The sequence below is a fragment of the Neoarius graeffei genome, chromosome 5 (assembly GCF_027579695.1).
Source record: "Neoarius graeffei isolate fNeoGra1 chromosome 5, fNeoGra1.pri, whole genome shotgun sequence".
NCBI classification, from domain to species: Eukaryota; Metazoa; Chordata; class Actinopteri; order Siluriformes; family Ariidae; genus Neoarius; species Neoarius graeffei.
In genome coordinates this window covers 36,866,254-36,886,653 of record NC_083573.1, presented here as the reverse complement: position 1 = coordinate 36,886,653, position 20,400 = coordinate 36,866,254, and the positions used below count along the sequence as shown (strand labels likewise).

Below are 20,400 nucleotides of genomic sequence, written 5' to 3'. Positions count from 1 at the left end.
TTCTGAACAGATTGGTGATCCTTACCTTAAAAAAGTCTGTGACTTTAGGCAACGATTCTATCATTACCTGCATCTCTCTCTTTTTTCCTTTTATGCGCCCCGCTAACATGTGAACGCTTCATCTTTCAAAGCCTCTAAATTTGTGTCTCTGTAGTCTGCAGTCTTTGGCGCGCTTTCGTGCGTGACGTTACATTTTGTTACATTTTATTCTGGTACAGTTGTGGGTGTTCGTTTCGCGAACCACGTCCACCATGTCTCTTACAGCAGGCTACTGTGCACTCATTTATTTCTAACCTTATTTCTATCCGTACATTAATGTAGGCCCACGATTCCGACAGTTTATTATTTTATTAATATTACAAGGCCCCTGATTGGCTGTGGCCCAGGGGCTTGAGCCCCCCGAAGCCCCCCCCCCCTTAAAGCGTCGGTGCATGTCCGCCATAGTCTGTGTGAGACTCGCGCGCGCGACAACTGTCCTTCCTGTGATTCATTTCCAGAACGCATTTCCCCTTCTCCGTTTTAGCCTTTTTTTAATTATTTATTTATTTATTTATTTATTTTTACTCAGTAACGGTTGTGATGTAAAATGTACCGAAGTACACTACTTAAAAGAAAACATACTTAAGTAAAAGTACACTCTTTAAAAATTACTTGAAAAAGTATAAGTACACAAAAAAGCTACTCAAGTACAGTAATGCGAGTAATGTGATTCATTACTTTCCACCTCTGATGGCGAGTTTTTGTAGGCTGTGATGTGGTTCATTTTAGGCAGACATTTAAAACAAAATTAATCTTTAATCCTTTCAGAAAACTGAAACATGGGTTCTAGCTATAGCCATGAGTGCGTGCATTTGCCAGAAGAACTGCCTCATTCCATTCTGCCATCAACTGATCATGTTAAATAATGTTGCTGAGAAATAAGTGAACTTGATTTTATCCAGTCTATGGACGTGACGTGACCCTAGTGATTACTGACAGTCTGTGTCAGTGTCACCTGCAAAAAAAACAACCATGTTTTAGAAAAGAAAAAAAACCCATCCACTTTCAGAGCCACTTCATAGTAACAAGTAACGAGGAGCTTGACAGAAATGTAGTGGAGTGAAAAGTATGATATTTGTCTTTCAAATGTAGTAAAGTTAAAGTCATAAGTTGCCAAAAAAATTGATACTCAAGTAAAGTACAGATACTCAAAAAGTGTACTTAAGTACAGTACTTAAGTAAATGTACTTCGTTATTGTCCACCTCTGCAAACCATACATCAAAATAAACAGCAGTCCCTACCATTTTGAATAGTATAAAGTATTCATCTGTGCCTTTTGCCTTTTTCAAGCAATGTGGTTTTTAAATTACAGAAATTGAAAAAACAGAGATTGCAGCAACAATTTGTCTCCAACTTCGGACTGATATTCTAATGTAGCTTACAGTACATAGTTGTCAGTACATTATATATTTTTACAAATTATTGCTAAGACATACAGTAGGCTATCCCACTATCATGATATTTATGTTGCCAGATTCCAGACAATCCACACAAGTACGAAAATATGTTTCGATTGCCATGCTTCCTATAGTGGCATACATTCAAGAACATGGAAAATTCATAAACGCAAAATTTTTTCCTTGATAGAAAAGCCTGATGTAAATATGCGAATATTATCATAACCTAGACTGTCCTGAAGAAAAAACAAAACAAAACATAGATTATATAATTATACCATGTAGATGGATGGCCCTTATAATGACCATGATCTTAAAAGTACCCTGAAAATGGCTTATGGTTAATTTAGATTGATAATATCAGGAATAGAGTGGATGTTTTTCTACTTCAAGGTGCATCAACATAGGCAATTTTCTGTCCTTAAATATAAGGCACACATTCTGTGCATCTGTGCACCTCCATGTGGATGTTGGGAAGGTGCATGCAGCCAAGCGCGTGAAATTGGAGAAGGAAGGTACAGTGACGCCACACAAGATCACGCAGCAAAAGTATTTATTTTTAAGTGAAGCTGTATGTCCTATTTCACTAAACATTACTGAATTACCTCTGCAGATGGACATCAGGAAATTCTTCATCCAAAACAGAGGCAGAGACAGGGAAGCAGTAAGGAAAGTATATATATATATATATAGGTATGGGGGGGCTGTGCCGCAGTAGAGCTTCATGTCTAGCAACACCCCTGAATGAAAGTATTTGATGGTAAGAATGTCTCATCTCATTATCTGTAGCTGCTTTATCCTGTTCTACAGGGTCGCAGGCAAGCTGGAGCCTATCCCAGCTGACTACGGGCGAAAGGCGGGGTACACCCTGGACAAGTCGCCAGGTCATCACAGGACTGACACACAGACAACCATTCACACTCACACCTACAGTCAATTTAGAGTCACCAGTTAACCTAACCTGCATGTCTTTGGACTGTGGGGGAAACCGGAGCACCCAGAGGAAACCCACGTGGACACGGGGAGAACATGCAAACTCCACACAGAAAGGTCCTCACTGGCCACAGGGCTCGAACCCGGACCTTCTTGCTGTGAGGCGACAGCGCTAACCACTACACCACCATGCCGCCTGGTAAGAACGTATCTTTTTTCATTGTTCAATAATTATTATTATTATAAAATTTTCCACAAATTGCTACTGTCATTTAGCCGGTTTGTTTACATTCTCAGCGGAAATGATTTTGTTGGACGTTTTGTGCAAAGTTTTTATTTATTGAATTTGCAAAAAAAAAAAACTTCTCTGTTTCTCAAAATCCAGTGAATGTGGATAGAATAAAACAGTTATTCCACTCAATCTCGTCGTTCACTGCAAGTTAAATGCAACAATTCTGCTCCTTTGTGAATCCAATATATTATCAATTTTTAAACACAAACAATTTAATTCCTCAATTTACCTGTAAGTTATTTAATTTTACTTGAGTTAAAATATCTCAGTGTGTCATTGTCTACTTTTTGTGGCCATATTTTGCAGGTGGATAAAGTTTGCAAAAGAAAAATCTGCCCAACAAACAGCAATGAAAAATCTGTACATTTCTGGAAGAGCTGCTTTGGCTTAATTTAGTGCTTTGCTCATTTTTGTTGCACATTAATTCAAAAACTAAACTACAGTCAAACCCACCGAATACAGTGATGCTGAAGGGTTCAGACGTGGAGTATCTCAGGGTCTGTTTGTTATGTGCGATGCAGGTGTAATTGCCACTCTGACTGCTCTGAATGTTGTTCAGTCTGAGCTCTTGGCCCATTTCACCAAGCTCTGCTCCATTCACAGCCCACTGAAACTCAGCAGCAGGGCTGGACTCAGCTGAGCAGATGAGTTTGACATTAGACCCAGGGCTGTAGAAACCTCCCACTGGATCTGCTTCAACAACAACATTTTCGGGACCATCTGCAATGGAACAGTCCATATTTAAATCAGCTTTAGAGCCAGCATGGTCTTGTGAAGACCAGAAATAAAATGCATGTTTGTTAGATAAATCTCATGACTGTCAACAAGACGCATGATATGAAATAACTCACGGTAAATGGTGAGGCTCAATTTAGAACTTATTGCTTTGTTGATGGCGTTGGATGCTTCACATTGGTATGGGCCTGTGTCACCTCTGATCACACTGGTGATGGTCAGACTGCTGTTGTTGTCTGTTAGCTGAACTCGCCCCCCTGCTGTTACCTCAGAGCTGCCATTCAGCCAAATAAATGAAAGCAAGGAGCCAGATGCAGAGCAGACGATGTTCACAGTGCTGTTGAATTCAATCAGCTCTGTGTTACTTGGTACTATTGTAACGCTGGAGACGGGAACTGGGGGTTTAAAAGTAATACAGGGCTCAGGTGGGCGCCAATATAATTAATATTTGAATACTACATTATCATCAAAACAAAAAAAAAAAGTGTATTCACTGTACCAACACAATTATTATCTAAAACCCTGAGCACTAATCAATGTTTCTTTGTTTCAGCCACACTGACTGAGAAAAAAAAATGCAGAGTAAAAATGAGCTATGACTAAAATGAGGAACGTACTCTTTGCCAACTTATTTTTAGTCCAATAAATCTGCCATTATAGAACTACACAGGCACCAGCCACCAATCTTCAGCACCCTGTCATGAAGCTCTCAAAAGAGGACATTTTGCTGTAATGTGGCAGCAGAAGTTAAACTGGCACAAACAGAGTGGACAATGACACAACTATTCTAGCTTAGTGGTCGTGTAGCATATTATTTACAGGATGATCATTACAGAAATCTGTTAACAAAAAATGGTTCTACACACTGTAGTTCCTGTATTTTGTATAGTTCAATATTTTACGATAAAATTAATGTTCTGAATGTGAGACATTCGAGTCAGACTTGACAATATTCTGTCTCTAATTCAAATACATGTTCTATCAAATGAAACAACGAAACTAATAAAGTTTTGCAGGTTTTGCATGAGCAAGAACATCCAATGCATGTTGAGTCATCTAATGCAAGATTAATATGATAAAAAATGTTTTACAGTTTGAAAGATGTGTATTCAGATTCAGCTGTGAAGATGTAATGCAGTAGAAACCTGTGAACTTTTAATCCTTACACCCCTGTACAAAACCAGATTATAGTTACCTATTAGCTGTAAAAACTTTTCCTTGTATTTACAAAAAGGAGGACTAAAAGATTAAAGGGGGGAAAAAACTCTTAGTCGAGTTGTGTTAAAAAGAAATGTTAATTAATTACTCACCAAGCACCTGTAGTGAGGTGGCATTTCTGAATGGAGTTGGAGTGTTTACAGTCAGAGAATATTCTCCAGTATCACTCTCAGCCAGGTTCCTGAGCTCCAGAGCTAAAGTGCTGCTGTTCAGACTGACTCTGCCTGTGTACGGTGGCAGTACTGTAATTCCATCAGGAGGTCCAGTGAGAATGGTGTTCACATTAAACATCCAGCTGATGATGTAGTGTGGTGGATCAGGAATACGGATTGGGGTAATCACTACATTCTCCCCAACCGCTTTATCCATTTTCTCAGGTAATAACAGCTGTTGGGCAAAACATGCTCCTGTGGGAAGAAAAAGATATGCTAAACCACCAGAGTTTACTGTATAAAATATAACCAGAAAAAGATTAACCATGGTTAATTACACGGCATTGTATCAGATGCGCACAGGCTTCACTATTCGAGATATATAAGAAAGAAAGAAAGAAAGAAAGAAAGAAAGAAAGAAAGAAAGAAAGAAAGCGTAAAGTTTCTAGAGAAACAGGACGTTTCAGATGAAGCCCCTCTGAGGCTGTAGAAGATAAATTGTATCTCGGTGACTGCACTGCGCTGTAAAGTTTAACTTTTCTCTTACGAAGGAAGCCACACTGCAGTTATACACACAGTATTCTTCTTCATCAATATACGAATAATATATAGTTCACCTGTCCATGTCAGCAGAAGCAGAGTGCAGCACACAGCGTGTAAATCCATCAGGAGAGATCCGGAGCTCCAGCGCTGCTTCTCAGTAAGAGTCTGTACAGAGGGATCGGTGCTGATTAATCCCCCGCTGTGACGCCAAATAAACCGATTAGTTAGAACGCAAACCTCCGGAGAAGTGAGCAGAATCAACAGGCGAGACAGCGGGTCTGTAATAAGTGTCATTAAAATACACATGCAGGAGTGAACAGTCTACAGGGAACCTATCAGAGTAATCCTCCACCCATTTCTCCCAGACCGTCAGTCAGGTTCCGCCTTTATCATAGCAGTCATTTCCCACTCACTAATCAACAAGATATAAGCATCCATTTATTCTAATTGTAATATACATCATATACAATAGACAGCAACAACAACAACAACAATAATAACTAGACCGGACAATTCCCCGGGGGAAATTGTGAGAGGATGCAGTGCGCGAAGCAATTCGCTCACGCATGTTCGCTGGCCGTGAATGTGTGACCCGCAATGATGTTTCAATGCAATGATTGTGTGTGTGCTCTAGACAGCAGCCATCATGAAGAAGAGCGATTCAAGAGCATGAACAAAGTGACTACAGGCGGAAATTAGCATGTACTGCTATAACCTGGGACAGACATCTGTCCTTACCACAAGGATAATGTTTAATTTGTGCACTGTCCCTTTTAAAAATAAAATAAACTCTAAACACTAAGAAGAGTGTTTGTAGTATGTATGTACGAACAGAAGTGTTCCTAATAAAGTGGGCGGCTAAGGTGAGGCTGACACACAAGGGCTGGAGTTTTCTACTGTTTTTTTATGAAGGACCAGGCCTCGAACAATGACAAATAACTCGACAACGGAAGCAGCTATTCACAAAATTCTTTCACAGTGAGCGCTAGAAGGGTCTCCTGAATAAAATGATGTATTTTTTTGTTTGTATTGTTAAAAATGAGGACGCTACAGGGAGTTAAAAACGAGTGACTTTTCAGCAACGTTTATACTGGGAGTCAATGAGGCCGCTCACCTGTGCTCTCCTCGCTTTGAGGCTTGTCATTCAAAAACCGTAAATCCTACCGTTTAGGTAGACACATTGTGTGAATCAGGACAAGTTTTCCTACTACTTTTGAGAAAATCATGTCTGTAGAGTGAAATTTGTGGCTGAAAACAGAGTTTAAGCGAGAAAGTTTGACCTTTTTTTTCAAACTGTCTACACTCTAAGATAATGACCTTCACTGGTGTGTAACGCAATAGACACCCATTCAAAAGCCGGATTTTCTCCCAGAAACCACATGGCGGTTGAGCCGGGACTGATCCGAAAGTGTAGAACCTAGCAGAAAAGTTTAATGCCAGATCCACAGAGGAGAAGTTTTCCTACGTTTTAGAGGTTGAATCACGTCTCTAGGTGAAAGCATGCCAGAGCAGCGGATGTTTGAAAAACGTTGAAAAAGTGCTTTTTTTTCAATTAATTCCATAGAAATGAATGGGGTTTTTTTGGGACAAGTGTGACTACTACTTTTGAGAAAATTATGTCTGTAGTGTGAAATTTGTGGCTGAAAACAGTTTAAGTTTGAAATTTTGAGCATGATGTGTGTGTTCTTGAGACAGCTTTTCCCTCTGCCCCGTCACTGGCCCCAATTGGCATGGTGATGGGCCTGAACAGGAGAGTTAAGAAACACACACAAGATTATGTCAGGTGTCTGCTGTAAATTGCTATGGACCAGGCCTCGAACAATGACAAATAACTCGACAACGGAAGCAGCTATTCACAAAATTCTTTCACAGTGAGCGCTAGAAGGGTCTCCTGAATAAAATGATGTATTTTTTTGTTTGTATTGTTAAAAATGAGGACGCTACAGGGAGTTAAAAACGAGTGACTTTTCAGCAACGTTTATACTGGGAGTCAATGAGGCCGCTCACCTGTGCTCTCCTCACTTTGAGGCTTGTCATTCAAAAACCGTAAATCCTATCGTTTAGGTAGACACATTGTGTGAATCATGACAAGTTTTCCTACTACTTTTGAGAAAATCATGTCTGTAGAGTGAAATTTGTGGCGGAAAACACGGTTTAAGCGAGAAAGTTTGAGCTTTTTTTTGAAGCCGCCTACACTCTAAGCGTAACGACCCTCACTGGTGTGTAACGCAATAGACACCCATTCAAAAGCCGGATTTTCTCCCAGAAACCACATGGCGTTTGAACCGGGCCTGATCCGAAAGTGTAAAACCTAGCAGAAAAGTTGAATGCCAGATCCACAGAGGAGAAGTTTTCCTACGTTTTAGAGTTTGAATCATGTCTCTAGGTGAAAGCATGCCAGAGCAGCGGATGTTTGAAAAACGTTGAAAAAGTGCTTTTTTTCCAATTAATTCCATAGAAATGAATGGGGTTTTTTTGGGCGATTTTTTCGCGACTACGTCGCGAAAAAATCGTAATCTGTAGAGAAAACTAATAGCATAGCGAGTCCGATCGATCCGCACGTTTTGATATATTGTTTGTCTGTGTGCGACGTACGGTTGTGTGACCTGCTATGAAGCTACAATGCCATGATTGATGTGTGTGCTTGAGACAGCTGCCCCCCTCCCCTCTGTGCTCGCTTACTGAAGCCAGTAAGCATGGTGACATGCCTGAGCAGGCTAAGAAACACAAGATTTTATCAGGTGTCTGCTGTTTTGCTAAGGAGTAGGCCTCGAACAATCACAAATAACTCGACAACGAAAGCAGCTATTCACAAAATTCTTTCACAGTGAGCGCTAGAAGGGTCTCCTGAATAAAATGATGTATTTTTTTGTTTGTATTGTTAAAAATGAGGACGCTACAGGGAGTTAAAAACGAGTGACTTTTCAGCAACGTTTATACTGGGAGTCAATGAGGCCGCTCACCTGTGCTCTCCTCACTTTGAGGCTTGTCATTCAAAAACCGTAAATCCTATCGTTTAGGTAGACACATTGTGTGAATCAGGACAAGTTTTCCTACTACTTTTGAGAAAATCATGTCTGTAGAGTGAAATTTGTGGCTGAAAACAGAGTTTAAGCGAGAAAGTTTGACCTTTTTTTTTAACCACTCTCCACTCTAAGATGAACGACCCTCACTGGTGTGTAACGCAATAGACACCCATTCAAAAGCCGGATTTTCTCCCAGAAACCACATGGCGTTTGAACCGGGCCTGATCCGAAAGTGTAAAACCTAGCAGAAAAGTTGAATGCCAGATCCACAGAGGAGAAGTTTTCCTACGTTTTAGAGTTTGAATCATGTCTCTAGGTGAAAGCATGCCAGAGCAGTGGATGTTTGAAAAACATTGAAAAAGTCCTTTTTTTTCAATTAATTCCATAGAAATGAATGGGGTTTTTTGGGGCGATTTTTTCGCGACTACGTCGCGAAAAAATCGTATTCTATAGAGAAAAGTAATAGCATAGCGAGTCCGATCGAGCCGCACGTTTTGATATATTGTTTGTCTGTGTGCGACGTACGGTTATTGAGTTATTCGAAATCAAAATTTGCGTAGGATTAATAATAATAAGAAGAAACACGTAGAAGAACAATAGTTGCAGTGCTTTGCACTGCAACCTATGGGCTCCCCTAGGGGAGCCCATAGGTTGCTGTGCTGCAGCACTGCATCCTAACTAGACCGGACAATTCCCCGGGGGAAATTGTGAGAGGATGCAGTGCGCGAAGCAATTCGCTCACGCATGTTTGCTGGCCGTGAACGTGTGACCCGCAATGATGTTTCAATGCAATGATTGTGTGTGTGCTTGAGACAGCAGCCGTCATGAAGAAGAGCTATTCAAGAGCATGAACAAAGTGACTACAGGTGGAAATTAGCATGTACTGCTATAACCTGGGACAGACATCTGTCCTTAACACAAGGATAATGTTTAATTTGTGCACTGTCCCTTTTAAAAATAAAATAAACTCTAAGAAGAGTGTTTGTAGGTTGTATGTACGAACAGAAGTGTTCCTAATAAAGTGGGCGGCTAAGGTGAGGCTAAGACACACAAGGGCTGGAGTTTTCTACTGTTTTTTTTATGAAGGACCAGGCCTCGAACAATGACAAATAACTCGACAACGGAAGCAGCTATTCACAAAATTCTTTCACAGTGAGCGCTAGAAGGGTCTCCTGAATAAAATTATGTATTTTTTTGTTTGTACTCTTAAAAATAACGACACTAGAGCGATTTAAAAACGAGTGACTTTTCTCTCACGTTTACAATGGGTTTCAATGAAGCCTGTCAGCTGCCCTGTCCTCAGTTTGACGCTTGTCATTCAAAAACCGTAAATCCTATCTTTTAGCTAGACACATTGTGTGAATCAGGACAAGTTTTCCTACTACTTTTGAGAAAATCATGTCTGTAGAGTGAAATTTGTGGCTGAAAACAGAGTTTAAGCGAGAAAGTTTGACCTTTTTTTTTAACCACTCTCCACTCTGAGGTTAACGAGGTCCACTGGCGTGTAACGCAATAGACACCCATTCAAAAGCCAGATTTTCTCCCAGAACCCACATGGTGTTTGAGCTGGGACTGATCCGAAAGTGTAGAACCTAGCAGAAAAGTTGAATGCCAGATCCACAGAGGAGAAGTTTTCCTACGTTTTAGAGTTTGAATCACGTCTCTAGGTGAAAGCATGCCAGAGCAGCGGATGTTTGAAAAACATTGAAAAAGTGCTTTTTTTCAAATTAATTCCTTAGAAATGAATGGGGTTTTTTTGGACGATTTTTTCGCGACTACGTCGCGAAAAAATCGTAATCTGTAGAGAAAAGTAATAGCATAGCGAGTCCGATTGAGCCGCACGTTTTGATATATTGTTTGTCTGTGTGCGACGTACGGTTATTGTGTTACTCGAAATCAAAATTTGTGTAGGAAGAGTAACAAATATAACACTAGACCGGACAATTCCCCGGGGGAAATTGTGAGAGGATGCAGTGCGCGAAGCAATTCGCTCACGCATGTTTGCTGGCCGTGAACGTGTGACCCGCAATGATGTTTCAATGCAATGATCGTGTGTGTGCTCGAGACAGCAGCCATCATGAAGAAGACCTATTCAAGAGTATGACCAAAGTGACTACAGGCGGAAATTAGCATGTACTGCTATAACCTGGGACAGACATCTGTCCTTAACACAAGGATAATGTTTAATTTGTGCACTGTCACTTTTAAAAATAAAATAAACTCTAAACTCTAAGAAGAGTGTTTGTAGTTTGTATGTACGAACAGAAGTGTTCCTAATAAAGTGGGCGGCTAAGGTGAGGCTGACACACAAGGGCTGGAGTTTTCTACTGTTTTTTTTATGAAGGACCAGGCCTCGAACAATGACAAATAACTCGACAACGGAAGCAGCTATTCACAAAATTCTTTCACAGTGAGCGCTAGAAAGGTCTCCTGAATAAAATGATGTAATTTTTTGTTTGTACTCTTAAAAATAACGACACTAGAGCGATTTAAATACGAGTGACTTTTCACTCACGTTTATAATGTGAGTCAATGAGCTAAGAAACACAAGGTCTTGAATATTGTGCTGTGTTTTACTACGGACCAGACCTCGAACAATGACAAATAACTCGACAACGGAAGCAGCTATTCACAAAATTCTTTCACACTGAGCGCTAGAAGGGTCTCCTGAATAAAATGATGTATTTTTTTGTTTGTACTCTTTAAAATAACGACACTAGAGCGATTTAAAAACGAGTGACTTTTCACTCATGTTTATAATGTGTGTCAATGACCTAAGACACACAAGGTCTTGAATATTGTGCTGTGTTTTACTACGGACCAGACCTCGAACAATGACAAATAACTCGACAACGGAAGCAGCTATTCACAAAATTCTTTCACACTGAGCGCTAGAAGGGTCTCCTGAATAAAATGATGTATTTTTTTGTTTGTACTCTTAAAAATAACGACACTAGAGCGATTTAAAAACGAGTGACTTTTCACTCACGTTTATAATGTGAGTCAATGAGCTAAGAAACACAAGGTCTTGAATATTGTGCTGTGTTTTACTACAGACCAGACCTCGAACAATGACAAATAACTCGACAACGGAAGCAGCTATTCACAAAATTCTTTCACAGTGAGCGCTAGAAGGGTCTCCTGAATAAAATTATGTATTTTTTTGTTTGTACTCTTAAAAATAACGACACTAGAGCGATTTAAAAACGAGTGACTTTTCTATCCCGTTTATAATGCATGTCAATGAGCTAAAACACACAAGGTCTTGAATTTTGGGCTGTGTTTTACTACAGACCAGACCTCGAACAATGACAAATAACTCGACAACGGAAGCAGCTATTCACAAAATTCTTTCACAGTGAGCGCTAGAAGGGTCTCCTGAATAAAATGATGTATTTTTTTGTTTGTATTGTTAAAAATGAGGACGCTACAGGGAGTTAAAAACGAGTGACTTTTCAGCAACGTTTATACTGGGAGTCAATGAGGCCGCTCACCTGTGCTCTCCTCACTTTGAGGCTTGTCATTCAAAAACCGTAAATCCTATCGTTTAGGTAGACACATTGTGTGAATCAGGACAAGTTTTCCTACTACTTTTGAGAAAATCATGTCTGTAGAGTGAAATTTGTGGCTGAAAACAGAGTTTAAGCGAGAAAGTTTGACCTTTTTTTTCAAACTGTCTACACTCTAAGATAATGACCTTCACTGGTGTGTAACGCAATAGACACCCATTCAAAAGCCGGATTTTCTCCCAGAAACCACATGGCGGTTGAGCCGGGACTGATCCGAAAGTGTAGAACCTAGCAGAAAAGTTTAATGCCAGATCCACAGAGGAGAAGTTTTCCTACGTTTTAGAGTTTGAATCACGTCTCTAGGTGAAAGCATGCCAGAGCAGCGGATGTTTGAAAAACGTTGAAAAAGTGCTTTTTTTTCAATTAATTCCATAGAAATGAATGGGGTTTTTTTGGGCGATTTTTTCGCGACTACGTCGCGAAAAAATCGCAATCTATAGAGAAAAGTAATAGCATAGCGAGTCCGATCGAGCCGCACGTTTTGATATATTGTTTGTCTGTGTGCGACGTACGGTTATTGAGTTATTCGAAATCAAAATTTGCGTAGGAATAATAAAAATAAAAATAAAAATAACTAGACCGGACAATTCCCCGGGGGAAATTGTGAGAGGATGCAGTGCGCGAAGCAATTCGGTCACGCATGTTCGCTGGCCGTGAATGTGTGACCCGCAATGATGTTTCAATGCAATGATCGTGTGTGTGCTCGAGACAGCAGCCATCATGAAGAAGACCTATTCAAGAGTATGACCAAAGTGACTACAGGCGGAAATTAGCATGTACTGCTATAACCTGGGACAGACATCTGTCCTTAACACAAGGATAATGTTTAATTTGTGCACTGTCCCTTTTAAAAATAAAATAAACTCTAAACTCTAAGAAGAGTGTTTGTAGTTTGTATGTACGAACAGAAGTGTTCCTAATAAAGTGGGCGGCTAAGGTGAGGCTGACACACAAGGGCTGGAGTTTTCTACTGTTTTTTTTATGAAGGACCAGGCCTCGAACAATGACAAATAACTCGACAACGGAAGCAGCTATTCACAAAATTCTTTCACAGTGAGCGCTAGAAGGGTCTCCTGAATAAAATGATGTATTTTTTTGTTTGTATTGTTAAAAATGAGGACGCTACAGGGAGTTAAAAACGAGTGACTTTTCAGCAACGTTTATACTGGGAGTCAATGAGGCCGCTCACCTGTGCTCTCCTCACTTTGAGGCTTGTCATTCAAAAACCGTAAATCCTATCGTTTAGGTAGACACATTGTGTGAATCAGGACAAGTTTTCCTACTACTTTTGAGAAAATCATGTCTGTAGAGTGAAATTTGTGGCTGAGAACACAGTTTAAGCGAGAAAGTTTGAGCTTTTTTTTCAAACTGTCTACACTCTGAGCTTAACGAGATTCACTGGTGTGTAACGCAATAGACACCCATTCAAAAGCCGGATTTTCTCCCGGAACCCACATGGCGTTTGAGCCGGGCCTGATCCGAAAGTGTAGAACCTAGCAGAAAAGTTGCATGACAGATCCACAGAGGAGAAGTTTTCCTACGTTTTAGAGTTTGAATCACGTCTCTAGGTGAAAGCATGCCAGAGCAGCAGACGTTTGAAAAACGTTGAAAAAGTGCTTTTTTTCAATTAATTCCATAGAAATGAATGGGGTTTTTTTGTGACGATTTTTTCGCGACTACGTCGCGAAAAAATGGTATTCTGTAGAGAAAAGGAATAGCATAGCGAGTCCGATCGAGCCGCACGTTTTGATATATTGTTTGTCTGTGTGCAACGAACGGTTATTGAGTTAATCGAAATCGAAATTTGCGTAGGATGAGTAACAAATATAACACTAGACCGGACAATTCCCCGGGGGAAATTGTGAGAGGATGCAGTGCGCGAAGCAATTCGCTCACGCATGTTCGCTGGCCGTGAATGTGTGACCCGCAATGATGTTTCAATGCAATGATCGTGTGTGTGCTCGAGACAGCAGCCATCATGAAGAAGACCTATTCAAGAGTATGACCAAAGTGACTACAGGCGGAAATTAGCATGTACTGCTATAACCTGGGACAGACATCTGTCCTTAACACAAGGATAATGTTTAATTTGTGCACTGTCCCTTTTAAAAATAAAATAAACTCTAAACTCTAAGAAGAGTGTTTGTAGTTTGTATGTACGAACAGAAGTGTTCCTAATAAAGTGGGCGGCTAAGGTGAGGCTGACACACAAGGGCTGGAGTTTTCTACTGTTTTTTTTATGAAGGACCAGGCCTCGAACAATGACAAATAACTCGACAACGGAAGCAGCTATTCACAAAATTCTTTCACAGTGAGCGCTAGAAGGGTCTCCTGAATAAAATGATGTATTTTTTTGTTTGTATTGTTAAAAATGAGGACGCTACAGGGAGTTAAAAACGAGTGACTTTTCAGCAACGTTTATACTGGGAGTCAATGAGGCCGCTCACCTGTGCTCTCCTCACTTTGAGGCTTGTCATTCAAAAACCGTAAATCCTATCGTTTAGGTAGACACATTGTGTGAATCAGGACAAGTTTTCCCACTACTTTTGAGAAAATCATGTCTGTAGAGGTAAATTTGTGGCTGAAAACAGAGTTTAAGCGAGAAAGTTTGACCTTTTTTTTGAACCTCTCTCCACTCTGACCTTAACGAGGTCCACTGGTGTGTAACGCAATAGACACCCATTCAAAAGCCGGATTTTCTCCCAGAAACCACATGGCGTTTGACCCGGGACTGATCCGAAAGTGTAGAACCTAGCAGAAAAGTTGAATGCCAGATCCACAGAGGAGAAGTTTTCCTACGTTTTAGAGTTTGAATCACGTCTCTAGGTGAAAGCATGCCAGAGCAGCGGACGTTTGAAAAACGTTGAAAAAGTGCTTTTTTTTCAATTAATTCCATAGAAATGAATGGGGTTTTTTTGGACGATTTTTTCGCGACTACGTCGCGAAAAAATCGTATTCTATAGAGAAAAGTAATAGCATAGCGAGTCCGATCAAGCCGCACGTTTTGATACATTGTTTGTCTGTGTGCGACGTACGGTTATTGTGTTACTCGAAATCAAAATTTGTGTAGGAAGAGTAACAAATATAACACTAGACCGGACAATTCCCCGGGGGAAATTGTGAGAGGATGCAGTGCGCGAAGCAATTCGCTCACGCATGTTCGCTGGCCGTGAACGCGTGACCCGCAATGATGTTTCAATGCAATGATCGTGTGTGTGCTCGAGACAGCAGCCATCATGAAGAAGACCTATTCAAGAGTATGACCAAAGTGACTACAGGCGGAAATTAGCATGTACTGCTATAACCTGGGACAGACATCTGTCCTTAACACAAGGATAATGTTTAATTTGTGCACTGTCCCTTTTAAAAATAAAATAAACTCTAAACTCTAAGAAGAGTGTTTGTAGTTTGTATGTACGAACAGAAGTGTTCCTAATAAAGTGGGCGGCTAAGGTGAGGCTGACACACAAGGGCTGGAGTTTTCTACTGTTTTTTTATGAAGGACCAGGCCTCGAACAATGACAAATAACTCGACAACGGAAGCAGCTATTCACAAAATTCTTTCACAGTGAGCGCTAGAAGGGTCTCCTGAATAAAATGATGTATTTTTTTGTTTGTATTGTTAAAAATGAGGACGCTACAGGGAGTTAAAAACGAGTGACTTTTCAGCAACGTTTATACTGGGAGTCAATGAGGCCGCTCACCTGTGCTCTCCTCACTTTGAGGCTTGTCATTCAAAAACCGTAAATCCTATCGTTTAGGTAGACACATTGTGTGAATCAGGACAAGTTTTCCTACTACTTTTGAGAAAATCATGTCTGTAGAGTGAAATTTGTGGCTGAAAACAGAGTTTAAGCGAGAAAGTTTGACCTTTTTTTTGAAGCCGCCTACACTCTAAGTTTAACGACCCTCACTGGTGTGTAACGCAATAGACACCCATTCAAAAGCCGGATTTTCTCCCAGAAACCACATGGCGTTTGAACCGGGCCTGATCCGAAAGTGTAAAACCTAGCAGAAAAGTTGAATGCCAGATCCACAGAGGAGAAGTTTTCCTACGTTTTAGAGTTTGAATCATGTCTCTAGGTGAAAGCATGCCAGAGCAGCGGATGTTTGAAAAACATTGAAAAAGTGCTTTTTTTCAATTAATTCCATAGAAATGAATGGGGTTTTTTGGGGCGATTTTTTCGCGACTACGTCGCGAAAAAATCGTATTCTATAGAGAAAAGTAATAGCATAGCGAGTCCGATCGAGCCGCACGTTTTGATATATTGTTTGTCTGTGTGCGACGTACGGTTGTGTGACCTGCTATGAAGCTACAATGCCATGATTTGTGTGCTTGAGACAGCCGGCCCCTCCCCTCTGTGCTCGCTTACTGAAGCCAGTAAACATGGTGACAGGCCTGAGCAGGTTATGAAACACACACAAGATTTTATCAGGTGTCTGCTGTAAATTGCTATGGACCAGGCCTCGAACAATGACAAATAACTCGACAACGGAAGCAGCTATTCACAAAATTCTTTCACAGTGAGCGCTAGAAGGGTCTCCTGAATAAAATGATGTATTTTTTTGTTTGTATTGTTAAAAATGAGGACGCTACAGGGAGTTAAAAACGAGTGACTTTTCAGCAACGTTTATACTGGGAGTCAATGAGGCCGCTCACCTGTGCTCTCCTCGCTTTGAGGCTTGTCATTCAAAAACCGTAAATCCTACCGTTTAGGTAGACACATTGTGTGAATCAGGACAAGTTTTCCTACTACTTTTGAGAAAATCATGTCTGTAGAGTGAAATTTGTGGATGAAAACACAGTTTAAGTGAGAAATTTTGAGCTTTTTTTTGAAGCCACCTACACTCTGAGTTAATGAGGCGCACTGGTGTGTAACGCAATAGACACCCATTCAAAAGCCGGATTTTCTCCCAGAAACCACATGGCGTTTGAACCGGGCCTGATCCGAAAGTGTAAAACCTAGCAGAAAAGTTGAATGCCAGATCCACAGAGGAGAAGTTTTCCTACGTTTTAGAGTTTGAATCATGTCTCTAGGTGAAAGCATGCCAGAGCAGTGGATGTTTGAAAAACATTGAAAAAGTGCTTTTTTTTCAATTAATTCCATAGAAATGAATGGGGTTTTTTGGGGCGATTTTTTCGCGACTACGTCGCGACAAAATCGTATTCTATAGAGAAAAGTAATAGCATAGCGAGTCCGATCGAGCCGCACGTTTTGATATATTGTTTGTCTGTGTGCGACGTACGGTTATTGAGTTAATCGAAATCAAAATTTGCGTAGGAATAATAAATACTAGACCGGACAATTCCCCGGGGGAAATTGTGAGAGGATGCAGTGCGCGAAGCAATTCGCTCACGCATGTTCGCTGGCCGTGAACGCGTGACCCGCAATGATGTTTCAATGCAATGATCGTGTGTGTGCTCGAGACAGCAGCCATCATGAAGAAGACCTATTCAAGAGTATGACCAAAGTGACTACAGGCGGAAATTAGCATGTACTGCTATAACCTGGGACAGACATCTGTCCTTAACACAAGGATAATGTTTAATTTGTGCACTGTCCCTTTTAAAAATAAAATAAACTCTAAACTCTAAGAAGAGTGTTTGTAGTTTGTATGTACGAACAGAAGTGTTCCTAATAAAGTGGGCGGCTAAGGTGAGGCTGACACACAAGGGCTGGAGTTTTCTACTGTTTTTTTCATGAAGGACCAGGCCTCGAACAATGACAAATAACTCGACAACGGAAGCAGCTATTCACAAAATTCTTTCACCGTGAGCGCTAGAAGGGTCTCCTGAATAAAATGATGTATTTTTTTGTTTGTATTGTTAAAAATGAGGACGCTACAGGGAGTTAAAAACGAGTGACTTTTCAGCAACGTTTATACTGGGAGTCAATGAGGCCGCTCACCTGTGCTCTCCTCACTTTGAGGCTTGTCATTCAAAAACCGTAAATCCTATCGTTTAGGTAGACACATTGTGTGAATCAGGACAAGTTTTCCTACTACTTTTGAGAAAATCATGTCTGTAGAGTGAAATTTGTGGCGGAAAACACGGTTTAAGCGAGAAAGTTTGAGCTTTTTTTTGAAGCCGCCTACACTCTAAGCGTAACGACCCTCACTGGTGTGTAACGCAATAGACACCCATTCAAAAGCCGGATTTTCTCCCAGAAACCACATGGCGTTTGAACCGGGACTGATCCGAAAGTGTAAAACCTAGCAGAAAAGTTGAATGCCAGATCCACAGAGGAGAAGTTTTCCTACGTTTTAGAGTTTGAATCATGTCTCTAGGTGAAAGCATGCCAGAGCAACGGATGTTTGAAAAACGTTGAAAAAGTGCTTTTTTTTCAATTAATTCCATAGAAATGAATGGGGTTTTTTGGGGCGATTTTTTCACGACTACGTCGCGAAAAAATCGTATTCTATAGAGAAAAGTAATGTACTGTTTGTTTGCATGTACTGCTATAACCTGGGACAGACATCTGTCCTTAACACAAGGATAATGTTTAATTTGTGCACTGTCCCTTTTAAAAATAAAATAAACTCTAAACTCTAAGAAGAGTGTTTGTAGTTTGTATGTACGAACAGAAGTGTTCCTAATAAAGTGGGCGGCTAAGGTGAGGCTGACACATCAAGGGCTGGAGTTTTCTACTGTTTTTTTATGAAGGACCAGGCCTCGAACAATGACAAATAACTCGACAACGGAAGCAGCTATTCACAAAATTCTTTCACAGTGAGCGCTAGAAGGGTCTCCTGAATAAAATGATGTATTTTTTTGTTTGTATTGTTAAAAATGAGGACGCTACAGGGAGTTAAAAACGAGTGACTTTTCAGCAACATTTATACTGGGAGTCAATGAGGCCGCTCACCTGTGCTCTCCTCACTTTGAGGCTTGTCATTCAAAAACCGTAAATCCTACCGTTTAGGTAGACACATTGTGTGAATCAGGACAAGTTTTCCTACTACTTTTGAGAAAATCATGTCTGTAGAGTGAAATTTGTGGCTGAAAACGGAGTTTAAGCGAGAAAGTTTGACCTTTTTTTTGAAGCCGCCTACACTCTAAGTTTAACGACCCTCACTGGTGTGTAACGCAATAGACACCCATTCAAAAGCCGGATTTTCTCCCAGAAACCACATGGCGTTTGAACCGGGCCTGATCCGAAAGTGTAAAACCTAGCAGAAAAGTTGAATGCCAGATCCACAGAGGAGAAGTTTTCCTACGTTTTAGAGTTTGAATCATGTCTCTAGGTGAAAGCATGCCAGAGCAGTGGATGTTTGAAAAACATTGAAAAAGTGCTTTTTTTTCAATTAATTCCATAGAAATGAATGGGGTTTTTTGGGGCGATTTTTTCGCGACTACGTCGCGAAAAAATCGTATTCTACAGAGAAAAGTAATAGCATAGCGAGTCCGATCGAGCCGCACGTTTTGATATATTGTTTGTCTGTGTGCGACGTACGGTTATTGAGTTATTCGAAATCAAAATTTGCGTAGGAATAATAAGAAGAAGAAGAAGAAGAAGAAATACGTAGAAGAACAATAGTTGCAGTGCTTTGCACTGCAACCTATGGGCTCCCCTAGGGGAGCCCATAGGTTGCTGTGCTGCAGCACTGCATCCTAACTAGACCGGACAATTCCCCGGGGGAAATTGTGAGAGGATGCAGTGCGCGAAGCAATTCGGTCATGCATGTTTGCCGGCCGTGAATGTGTGACCAGCAATGATGTTTCAATGCAATGATCGTGTGTGTGCTTGAGACAGCAGCCGTCATGAAGGAGACCTATTCAAGAGCATGAACAAAGTGACTACAGGCGGAAATTAGCATGTACTGCTATAACCTGGGACAGACATCTGTCCTTACCACAAGGATAATGTTTAATTTGTGCACTGTCCCTTTTAAAAATAAAATAAACTCTAAACACTAAGAAGAGTGTTTGTAGTTTGTATGTACGAACAGAAGTGTTCCTAATAAAGTGGGCGGCTAAGGTGAGGCCTGTCGGCTGCCCTCTTCTCAGTTTCTCAGAGCAGCGGATGTTTGAAAAAGTGCTTTTTTTTCCAATTAATTCCATAGAAATTAATGGGTTTTTTTTGGGACAAGTGTGACTACTACTTCTGAGAAAATTATGTCTGTAGTGTGAAATTTGTGGCTGAAAACAGTTTAAGTTTGAAATTTTGAGCATGTAAGTGTAGAACCTAGCAGAAAAGTTGAATGACAGATCCACAGAGGAGAAGTTTTCCTACGTTTTAGAGTTTGAATCACGTCTCTAGGTGAAAGCATGCCAGAGCAGCAGACGTTTGAAAAACGTTGAAAAAGTGCTTTTTTTCAATTAATTCCATAGAAATGAATGGGGTTTTTTTGTGACGATTTTTTTTTTTATAACCTGGGACAGACATCTGATCTTAACACAAGGATAATGTTTAATTTGTGCACTGTCCCTTTTAAAAATAAAATAAACTCTAAACTCTAAGAAGAGTGTTTGTAGTTTGTATGTACGAACAGAA

The 20,400-nt window shown here is 40.5% G+C and overlaps 1 protein-coding gene across 1 annotated transcript in view; it reads right to left on the bottom strand.

Moving 5' to 3' along the window:
• Positions 1 to 5,578, bottom strand: part of LOC132885962 (carcinoembryonic antigen-related cell adhesion molecule 1-like) — a 38,023-nt gene extending 32,445 nt beyond the window's left edge. Inside the window, exons 1-4 of the mRNA XM_060920489.1 lie at positions 5,385 to 5,578; positions 4,708 to 5,022; positions 3,514 to 3,792; positions 3,116 to 3,382 (exon numbers count right to left, since the gene is read on the bottom strand). Coding sequence (XP_060776472.1) covers positions 3,116 to 3,382; positions 3,514 to 3,792; positions 4,708 to 5,022; positions 5,385 to 5,433 — 910 coding nt within the window. The 5' untranslated portion in view covers positions 5,434 to 5,578. The remainder of the gene's footprint in view (positions 1 to 3,115; positions 3,383 to 3,513; positions 3,793 to 4,707; positions 5,023 to 5,384) is intronic.
• Between the last annotated feature and the right edge of the window lie 14,822 nt (positions 5,579 to 20,400).